The sequence below is a fragment of the Cryptomeria japonica genome, chromosome 10 (genome assembly GCF_030272615.1).
Source record: "Cryptomeria japonica chromosome 10, Sugi_1.0, whole genome shotgun sequence".
In the NCBI taxonomy this organism is placed as follows: domain Eukaryota; kingdom Viridiplantae; phylum Streptophyta; class Pinopsida; order Cupressales; family Cupressaceae; genus Cryptomeria; species Cryptomeria japonica.
Window position 1 is genome coordinate 6911758 of NC_081414.1, and position 12009 is coordinate 6923766.

The 12009-nt window shown below is 35.7% G+C and overlaps 1 protein-coding gene across 1 annotated transcript in view; it reads right to left on the reverse strand.

The window, feature by feature from the left end:
* The window catches only part of LOC131069396 (uncharacterized), a 152001-nt gene that overhangs the window by 122384 nt on the left and 17608 nt on the right, over positions 1-12009 (reverse strand). Inside the window, exon 3 of the mRNA XM_058004794.2 lies at positions 4244-4458. Within this exon, the coding sequence (XP_057860777.2) occupies positions 4244-4458 (215 nt within the window). The remainder of the gene's footprint in view (positions 1-4243; positions 4459-12009) is intronic.

Below are 12009 nucleotides of genomic sequence, written 5' to 3' on the forward strand. Positions count from 1 at the left end.
GGGACAGATGATGGATTTGATCAAAATACTGTGGAGCAGTCAACCATTCCTAATTGGTTGAGAGAAAGGATAAGGGCTAAGGTTCCTAATGAAACCCATTCTAAAGAGAATACAACAACATTTCTGGCAAAGGTGAACGAACCAGTCGTAGTTAAGCCGCCTAAGCCAGCTAGAAAATTCTCTTTGATTCAGAGGGATAGTGCAGGGTTTAGAACAATTCAGATAGCTATGCCGAAGGAAGGAAAAACTCGGGACAATATTGCCCCGGAGGATTATAAGATCACTATTGTAGAGTTGGGTAAGCCTACCCAGGACCAAGAAGTCCAATACTTTGACGACTCTTGCAACGCCCTCAAGGCAAGGCTAGCCAAGGAGAAGGAGAAAAGAAAGAAGGTTGAGGAAGACAATCAGCAGTGGAGGAAATATGTTCTCCATCTAACCAGGCCACTCAATCATGAGATACCAGTCACCCCTCTGCAGCCTCTTCAACAAGAGTCAATGAAAGATTATGAGGACATGAAGGGCACATTCACGCAGGCTAAGGAATGGATCTCAGATGCTTCAACACGTGTTGACATACTTGTAGAAAATTTAGTATCAGCACATGAGTCGGCTTCTTCATTGGTCAGCCGAATTCAGGACTTAGCTGCAAATTGGGAAGATGTTGAAGAAATTCAAGATGAAATACTTCCACAATTGAAGGTTATCCGAGGTCTGTCAAAACGAAGCTTGGTAGATGCAGGTGTCATACAGGCTGGGGATAGGTATGACTTTAACACTTGGTATTATGCTTTGGTCACCAGGATTGAAGTCCTAAAGAAATCCAAAACTAAGTGTTTTGAGATAGAGGAAGTGTCAGAGAAATTTTGAGCAAGGTGTTTCGGGTAGCATCAGAGATCTGGAAGAAAGAGGGTATACGAGAAAAACACCTGCAGGCAGAGAACCTGAGAGCCAGAATTCAGTCGAGCTTTTTCAAAGACTCGAGGATGATTGATAAGGGTGATCTCTCAAGGATTGCAAGTTTTCTCTTCATTGACGAGAATTTTCTTGTCCAAGCAGTTGAGTGGGAAGGCATCCTCGCCACGTGTACTGATGATGTGGACATCGTCGACTTCTAGATTAGCAACCTGTCAAGTGTCACTATGGAAGAGGTTAGGCTTATTGTGTCCAGATACATTGAATCTGCAAAAGGGGAAACTGGACACTCACCTCAGTGACAATAGCAGTTGTGCCACTTGCCATGTTCTCATTCTTTCAAACTGATAGTGTTTTGAGAAACCTTGTAATGTCCCCTACTAGGTTTAGGCTTGTTTTAACCATAATTAAGCTATTTCAATATACTTATGACTTAAACTAGGTTGACTAGGAGACATATCTATTTTAACGTGAATTGAATCAGTGATATTCCATAGTTCAATCGATCAATTAGCTACTAAGTAAATTGTTCGTCTACCCCAATGGATAATTAACTCTATCATACTAAATAATTAATTTTATTCTGATTCATTATAAATCATTTACATATTTATTAATTACCAATTGTATAAATTATTATGCATTACTGCAGATTAATTTCTAAAAAAATATTATAATAATTATAATTATTATAGTAATATCTATATATATAACTATTTTATTACTATCTACATTTATATTATTATTAAATTCTGCATTAGAATATTATCGGACTTCATATATTAAGCAAACATATTAAGCACACCCCATGCATACCACCAAGAACAAGGATGTTACTACCTGTAATTAATAATAGTTCTGATCTGATCTGTACAGTTCTTTTGTCTTTTTATTCTGCTGTTCGATTCATTTATTCCCATCTAAATTATATTTTTTCAGAATTGTATTATTCTCTATATCCTCCTTACTTGGGACCGGAATCTGAATATATACATATACTCTTCCTTACCTTTTCACGAAGAGTCAAGTCCCTTCTAACTTTTCTTTTTATAAATGCATCGCCGCTATTCATAACTATTAGTTAAAAAAACGATTCATAGAATGATTTGTAATTATCAGCGCATAGGAAAAAAGCAACTTCAATCTTATGCGATTTATGTTTTGACCACGATAAGTATATTTCCTTTTTTTATCAAAAAATCTTAGAGTTTGGTTTTTGGTTACCACCGATCTTCAACCAACTTTGACCATGTTAAGACTCTTAAGACGTGGCTTTCCACTGTTTCCATGTCAGTTTTGACAGTCTTTGCATCCACCGTAGAAAGTGAAGAGGAATCTTATTTATATGAATATCTTTTAAATATTATGAAATATATTATTATTTGTTTTTGTCACCTATATTTATCACTTAGTTTGACCACTGTTTGTTGTTGTCACTATACAGTATACTGATTTTATCACCGCATATATATTACTGCATATGTATGTGTAAGGCATCCTCAGAACATAGTAAGCATACAATCTTCTTTGTCATCAATGTCAATTTTTCCATCAAATTATGTTTATAATATAATATTAATTTTTTTTTTATTTAAATATTTCAAGATATTACTAGTAATAAACATTAATAAATATTAATTAAATAAATAAAATAATTTTCAAATAATCATTATTTGGTAATTATTATATTAATTAATAACAATAATTGATATATATATGACGATCAAGGAGGGGACATGACAAACCCTAGTTAGGGTTTGTAACTTTCAATCTAGGCCCTTGATCACTGTTTGATCTTGGCCGTTCATTATTTTTCTGAAAACTATATAAGGCTACCTCTTCTCATTTGGAGAGTGTGAGGTTTTTGATATATTGTTGCGTGAAGGTCATATTTTCAAATAATATATTGCATGTGCTTTCTCTTAAGGCTTTGTAATCTCTGTTGTTTGAGTGATTAGCATGGTTTCAATTTCCTCAACACTTTAGTTAAAGTTAAATTACATTTGTTTTCATGTTGTTAGAATTGAATGAAGGATTTGATAAGTGTTAATTGACGCTGTATCTCTGCTCATACTTTTGGCGAATGGATGATTTCTATTTCGCTGTGCAAAATTAGTCTGAGCCTATCCCCTATGCATGCCAAAACTTCGATCATAAGCACAACCCATTGAAGATTGCACCGGCTTTGTGTAGTTGTCCTTAGTGTGGCAAAGCAAAGTTTGGTTTCTCGAGAGCACCCAATTAATACCGTCTCCAGAATTCGTAGGATTAGATCAGCTTTCTTAAACCCTATCCTTTTTTCCCTTTCTAAAAGTCTAAATCTCGAAATCCAAAAAAAAAAAGAGAAAGAGCCTAAAATCGATAAATCTATCTAAGTCCAGAAACTTGAAAGACATTTGTAAACGTAAGTCCCCCTTGAGATTTTCAGCAAATACTACCCAAGTAGCTATCCCACTAAAGTTGCTTGTTCACACATATAGACCTTGGAATCAGTAATGATTTTTCAGAAGAGGATAGAATACCTTTTGGGTATCTTATTCTAATGTTTGGTAGATGATAAAACAAACACCAACACAATGCACTATACAATTTGCACTGTAATCAATGATCTCAAAATAAATTAGGAAAATCTATATTTCAAAATTTATGGTGTACGGTCTCCTTTACATTCAACTCTTTTACTTTATGCAATTAGGATGGCTTTAGATGTTAAAGCATTAGTACTTCCTTTTTTTCCTACAGCTCTTGGGTTCCTAATTTTATTCCAAAAATTTGAAAATATTTTTATCTTTTGGTTTGCCGAAAAATTCCCAAGAAAGATACTTGCTTCTGTAGTATATGCAGGCAGTATACCACTGCATAGACTCGATGGTGGAAGGGAATCATAGAGAATAAATCAGAGTTTTACTCAGGAAGGTTTTATACAATGCAAAATTATATGAAGACATGTTAAACTATACAAGTTTGTCTCTCTCAATAATGTGTTATGTTTTTATGTAAAAACTATATAGAATAGAAAATGAAAGGATGCCAAGAGAAGATAAAATGAGTCATTTAATTGTGGGTACTAAGAGATTGATGCCACCTTCAGTCCATTAGCACTCTCGGTGCCACCATGACTTGGTGTTAAAAGGTAAATTGGTGTCAAGTAAACAGATACTGCCAAAATGCTGTTGAATGCAGGATGATAGTAAAATTGAAGTTCAATTCGGACAGGAAATTTTATCAAGAGATGATGAGCATAAAAGATCAAAACAAGGCTGATTTTAAACTTCCAACTACAACATGTAAAAAAATCTATTAAAAAACAGTTAATTTTGGCATATACCTGTATAAGGGGTGCCAGTTCCCAATACCAATGCCATCTTCCCCATACAGTCTCTCTCGTAACTTCACTGATGTTGCTTCAAGTTCTCTGAAGTCCAACCATAAAGGTAACACAGTATTTGATAGACCATATAACTGTACAAACTCTAAATGCATGGCAAGAAGCTCTTCCACCATAAGCTGGCCCACCTTAGCAGTTGCCTCTGTAGCATATATCTGCATATTAACAAGCAAAAAGAGAAGAACATACAGATGTTATTAAGAAAATAATCGTAAAACTTGTACCCAGCAAATGTTTTAGATCAACCAGGTCATAGGCAAAAGAGTTCCAATAAGAAATGAGAAAATATTTTATTGTCATTATTTGACAGAACCTTGGTAAGAATAGGAAATCAAAAGGAAAAAATGATAAAATGAGATGCTTACAAGTACAAAGAAGAAATCCATCAAAAAGATCACTAACATCTGGTCATAGTTATAGGTTGACATCATAATAATTAGTATTATAAATATAAAGATGTTCATTGACCTCCTCGATCATAAGATGCTATGTGACTAAATGCTTCAGAAGCTATTATTTTCCCACTAACTGTTGAATATGTCACTATAGCAGCACAGCATGTTAGTTGAGCACTTGACTAGATTGGTGCAGATTTTGAATGCAAAGTGTACCCCAGTTTTAACTGCGGAATCTCTTAAGTACAAACGTGAAGTTAATAATAGTTTGCTTATATTTGTATTTTTCCCATCAAAACAGTACCCTGTAAAGGAGAATATTGAAAAAATAAAGACAGAAGATAAAAGATGGTTATAGGCATGCATAAATAAAAACAAAACTAGCAGTAAACCAAACATAAAAGGCATGGCATTAGGTAAAACCATGATGACTTCTCTTCTGCTATTCAAATCTCTAAAGTCCCCACAACCGAAATGACAGTGTTGGCAAACATATGCAAGATTATCTAGAGTGCATCCTGTTGTGACATTTTCACACATCGCCCCATTGCAAATGGGGACCCCCACTTTGTGCTCGTAGGTTAGTTCTTTTGCCTTGTTTGCTTCATTTGGCAGTAGTTTCTTTATCTGTTAACCTCTGCTTGTGAGGGGATGCAATGCCTTTATTGTCAGGATGTGATCAAGTCAGGCAATCTAGCAGTAGTCAAGTCCCCCTCTAGACTAGTTTGGATTCTTTGCAGCTCTAAGTGCTCAAGTGACAAGTGAGAGTCAAATGATAGGTAAGGGTTAAGGTAGTCCTTGGGCGATGCTTCACAATGCAACCTTTAGGTCGGGTCAGAGATGAGTCTTAAGTGTGATGAGCAGTCAAGCAGGCAAGTAGACATCCTTAGGTTGGAGCACAGAGGCAAGAAACGATCAAGAAGTGGTGATCAATCAACTAAGGTGAAATGTTTGATGAGGACAATTCAAGGTCTATGCGATGATAGAATAGAATAGAATAGAATAGAAATAGAAAATTTTAAAGTCCGCGAGGCTAAACATAGCCTATGGGACAGCCTGCCAAATTAAACCAGCTTCAGTAACTCACTTCTTTTCTTCTGCAAGTTGACGATGAGCACTCCCAGCTTCTCAATGTACTCCTCGCTGAATAGGCTATGCCAAGAGCAATCAGTGAGTGACGAGGTAGGGGTAATTTTTCCTTGGGCTGCTCAAATCCCCGACCAAGGAAGAATTTTTCCTTGACTTGCTCAAATCCATGATCTTGATCACAATATTCCTTCACCTACCAAAATCCCCAACAGTTAGGTCATTTTTCCTTCACTTGCCCAAATCCTTGGCAGTGAGATAATTTTTTCCTTGACTTGCTCAAATCCCCGACCTAGATGACATTTTTCCTTCACTTGCCTAAATCCCCGGCAAAGAGGTGATTTTTCCTTGACTTGCTCAAATCCCTGCCCTAGATGACATTTTTCCTTCACTTCCTCAAATCCTCAGCCTAGAATGCATTTTTCCTTGAGTTGCCAGAATCCACACCTTGTGGAGGTCAAATGCTTGAATGGTTTTGAAGCCAATGATGAGTGAACGATGCTAACCCAATGCCTCGATGAATAATGATGAGGATGCCTTGATGAATTGAATATGGGGATCTTGATATTGAAAGTAAACAACAAAGACGGATTCATGACTTGAAATTATCCTTGACTTGCTAAAATCCACACCTCAAGCATGAAGATAGCAAGGTTGATCAATGAAGAAAAGAAGAAACAATGAACTCATTCACATCCTTAACTTTGAAAATGAAGATCAGCAGATATAGAAAGCGAATGGATAGGCTACGTGTTGAAGTTGGCAAAATTGAATAGTCATCAACATTATTCCTTCACTTGCCTCAAATCCACGGTAGTCATCAATATTAGTCCTTCACTGCCTCAAATCCAAGACAGTCATCAACGTTATTCCTTCACTACCTCGAATCCACAATTGTCATCAACATTATTCCTTCACTACATCAAATCCACGGCAATAATCAAAATTATTCCTTCTCTAGTCGGAGGTATAAATATAAAGTCTAGTGCTCATGTTTCCTCAACACAATTCGCATTTGATTTAATTTTCTGCTCTGCCTTAGCCTGCAAATTAGGACTGATCTGCACTTCGAGATTTTGAATTAGGTCTGATTCTGATTTACTTGAAAAACTCCCTTTAGCCAGCTTTACCTAGATAGCTATCCCATCCTAGGCGGGATTTCACCTATTGTATGCATAAAAGGCTTCGGGCAGAATTTGAAAGACCTCATGTGTAATGTCCCCAATTTTTAAAGTGACTATTAATTAAATTGATTTTTCTTAAGTCATCAAAAAATAAACAAAATATTTAAATAATGACTTAATATTAATCAATTTAATTAAATAACAATAAAATAATAAAATATTATCATAAGGTCACTTTATTTAAGAGAGTTCTCTAGTCGACTTGATCTTCTAGATGTTTTCTGGAGGGCTTTATAAGGAGGTCCTGGTGTTGTAACAAGGGCATGCTTGATTTGATAAAACGTTTTATGATTTTTGGAGACGAAAACCTTCAGGAGTTGATAGGAGAGCTGGACGAAACCCTGGTTCTTCAAAGAGGTGATTTGTGTCGGAGTCTACAATTGTGCCAAATTTGTGAAGTCTCCTTTGGAGACAAACATGAGATAAGTTTCATCATCAAGTTTGATATCAAGATAGTATAAGTTCATAAAATTTATATTCTGAAATCGGAGAATAAGAATATTTTATTATGAGTGTTGTAGTACAAATTTGGCATGAGTTCGAAGGTTTATGATCTTGCCCAAATAATAAAGGGAGCCGGCATTATCCTGTTTAGTGAATTCTATATATATATTTCATATCGAGGGTGGATGTTATGACATCGTGGCTAAATGACTAGTGAATTCCTTGGATTAAAATAAGAGACCTTTTATATTATTATCGAGTTGGTTATTTATCTGCCTAGGTCAATTAATAATCGTGATATTGGCTATCATTTTATTTATTCTTTCTAACGTGAGGAATTTGGGACGATTTCCTTTGGAGGGAAATCGTCGAAATCACTTCAGGCATTTATCTCTTGATATCGCATGATGTTGTAGTGTGGAAATAAGGATCATGGTTGGAATAGTGAACTCTCATCTTTAACGCAGAGAAGAATACCACAGCTGCGGGGTTTGGAAGGCAATCGCATAATCTCTTCAATCTGGCAGACTATTGGTGAAGATGACATACACGTTGAGCACAAACATACTCTTCATTTCATCGGTGAAACTAGTTTGGGATGTAGCTTCTAGAAGGAACAGTTCCATGGGTGTGCCGTGAGAGGTATTGGGCTTAGCGAAAGTCTATACATAGAGAGAGGTTGGCTTTGGTAAATATCGTGGTAAATCATTTCAGCTATGCATAAGGTTTAAGAAGTTCTGGATATTTGGGGGACTGGCCCTATTTGAAATAATATGTTGATGCAATGCTAGCGCCTAGAAAGACTAAGCATTACCAATCAAATCCTCTTATTCCCGATTGCTATCAAACTTGACTTTGTTTGTTGAGACTCATCGCATTTTCTATTCACAGTTACTATTGCTGTAAAAAGGTCAGCTATTCCCAATGCTAATGAAGTCTGTTAGTTCTGCAATTTGATCTTTTGTTGCTCAATCCAATTACTATACCATTCTTATCTTGCATTCTATATTTCATGACAATTAAGATATGATAAACTGCAAGTCTCGAAACATTTGATAATCAGAAACAAAAGGGAATTAGAAGTAGGAATTGGGAAATAATACTAGGAACATTTCATCACGTATAGATAACAAAGGTCGGACTTTTCACCTTGTCATGCAGGATTTCGGATTTTTCACCTTGACATGCACAAACTAAGGATTCAGCCACCATCATGCATAAAATAGGACTTTTGCCTTTGCCATGTATGATTTCTAAGTTTGTAAACACTCGTGCACAAAATCAGGTTTATGCAGTGGTCATCCATAGGGTGGCAGGAACTGCAAGTGCTTATGTATAGATAACCTAGGTCAGATTTTAGCCATGCTCTTGCATTGAAAGGGGCTGAGTTTAGAAGTATACATACATTGATTGTTGGATTATTGATTGTGATAATTCCTAAAACTTATATCTTTTAATCCAATCTTTTGGGGATTCAAGCCATTCATCCACCAAAATCTCAATTGCAAGCTCACTTTACACAAAATCAGATCTTTAGCCATTTTATGTAAAAATTCAGGTTTCCATTGCTGCCATGTAAGAAATCAAAGTTTGGAGGTGCACAATTTCAGGTTTTTAGGGTTCTCATGTATAAAATCAGAATTTTCACCTGTGCATGTATGATTTTCGACCCATCAAATGCCCATGTAATGTTTACACAAATGTTGCCTATTCATGTATTGTTTTTAGGTTTATCAAGGCATCAAGGCACCATATAATGCATGTTGATGTGTGTTTTATGCACTATCGAACACAAAATAAAGTATTGAATACTCTATCCTCTCTTGAACACAAGGATCACTTGAGACGACTCCAAGGTTTACAATGTTAGGCGCCTTGACGTGTTGGATAGCTTCAATGGTTTGATGTGTTTGCTGCTCCTCCAAAGGGACTTACGTAATTGTTCTTCAAAGAGATGGAAATTCTTAATCACAAGGAACGCTATTCTTACAAATGATATTGCGATGAAGTTCTTCAAACTACTACTAATGATCTTTTAAGGAAAAAGTGTAAAAAGGGGATGAAGGTTTTAGGATTACCAGACTAAAACTAGGAATGCAAGAATAATGAACGACTTCAAGTGAGGCTCAACTAAGCTTTGCTTTAACATGCGAAGAACATCTCCATAAAGCTAGTGCAATCTTCTAGGGGTAGCTGATGATTTTCAAATCACTACCACAAACATAGATACCATCAAGATGAAGCATATTAATGAAGAAGTAGTAATTGAAGTTGAGCTTGGCTAAAATGAGTTCAATAGACTACACAAGATACTTCACCATTGATGAAACATTAGTAGTATGAACAATAAGAGCTTCACCATCGATCATGCACATGAGTCTTTCATTCATCTAAATACTTAAGCAAATTTTATTCTATCTCTTTTTTTTTTCCTTTTTAGATATTAAGTTCTCTCATAAAAGGATGAAGAAACAAGCAAATGCTCCAAAACACAATAATTCACCAACACTTCAATGACTTTATTGTTTCTGGCAGCATCAAAGCAACAATTCTTCAAAACTCTTCTGATCGATCCTTTACAAATGAAATGAGTGGAACTTATATAGTGCTCTCAAATACAATGAATGGTCAAGATTGAATCAAAAACAAGGGCCAAGATCTTGCCACCTAAACCCTAATTAGGGTTTGTTATAACAAATACCTAACTTATTGCAAATCATTAAATATCAGCCAATGGGAATATGACATCCATTTGGCACAAACTTCGAGGAAAAAACCTCCAACGAGAAAAAGGACGCCAAATGGGATCATAACAAACTATCCAAGTTTGTTCCCCTTATCCTTTTCTTTTGTTGCAAATTCAACGAATTTGGACACTATGATCTCAATCTTAGTTATTGGAGCAAGAGGTACATTCTTCAATTGATCTTCCATGAAGCTCACCTTGTCTAAGGCAGAGGCAAAGGTTTTCTCCCATCCTGGCCCAAAATCTTTAGTCTTGTTGGCAAGTACCATGAATGAGTGCATATTAGAATAATATCTTAGTCTTTAGTTATTAATGGTCAATATAATGTAATTTGGTAAATATTAGAAGTTTCTAATTTTTTCATTCGTTATCGATTGTTTCTTTTAGAAACATCGATCCCTTGTACTCTATTTAATGATCATCTAATCATTTGTTAATATATTCAAATATTTTACCAATTACTAATCGTAATAGTGTATGTCCTCTAGCTACTTCTCTGAAGGTGATCCGACGGTTTTTTCTGATTCGTTTTGGCTGTTTGGCTCGACTTCAAGATAACTCGCGTTTTGGGCGCTCACAGTCTACTCGCGTCCAAGTTTGGACGGCTATTTGTGCTCGTGCATCCTTTCTTTTCATTTCACGCACCTGTTTTCAGTATTTTCCTACGACATGAGGATTCTTTTCCGTGGCTCTGTTATTTTTTTGCAACCTCCGTGTTTGGCCTACACGATTTTTCGATCCTCTATAGATTTTCTATCTAGGTTTTCTGATTTTGGCGGCTAGGGTTTTGATCCCTATTTTCTGCATTTTAAACAAAAATATATTTTTCTGCCAGCTTCGACTAGGGTTTCTTCGAAATCCTCTAGTTTTTTGGTCGAATCCAGATTTAACCTACATATTCTTTGTGGGTTTTTCGAGAAGTTTTCTAGGTCTTTGTCAAAAAAAAATTGGGTCTACAGACATTCGTACCTTGGGATTCGTGTCAATTGTACTTCGTTTGTTTCGAAGTTTGTACCTAATTCTACCTTTGTTTAGTTTCACGCCTTTTCAGATTTATCGTTTATCGTGCCTTAGGGAGCGTGCACAATGGCGTCATTAACCAACTTAATGTTGGAAGGTAGTCAAAGATTCAAAAGCAAGAATTATAACACCTAGAAGCAGCGCATGCTAACGATTTTTTAATATCGTCATCTTGATGATCTTGTTTTGGGAAAAGTGTCTCGTCCTACTATAGTTGGACAAGACCAGGATAAGTTTGCTAAATTCAGGGGGCAGCTTGGTGTTGTTGACAAATTGACCATTAAGGGAGGGTATTAGAATAATATCTTAGTCTTTAGTTACTAATGGTCAATATAATGTAATTTTGTACATTATTAGAAGTTTCTAATTTTTTCATTTGTTATCGATTGTTTCTTTTAGAAACATCGATCCCTTGTACTCTATTTAATGATCATTTGATCATTTGTTAATATATTCAAATATTTTACCAATTACTAATCGTAATAGTGTATGTCCTCTAGCTACTTCTCTGAAGGTGATCCGGTTGTCCCAATGAACGTGACTTCTACTTTCTCAATCAACTGATCGGCATCTATATGGATTCCTTCATTCATCTCTTTCTCAAGTATGATTTCAGCTACTTCCACAATTTTATCATGTATCACATTTATTGCATTTTCTACTTTAGTGCAACCACTATTGATATCTTCAAACATGGTCTTCCTCATTCAGAGCAAGTTATACCATTGCTAGAAATCAAATAATTGTCCTTTCAACACTCGTCCATTCAACAAAGTCTACTTAGGTAAATTCTTCATTGCTTACAATCTCGGCATGGTGTAATCTTTGGTG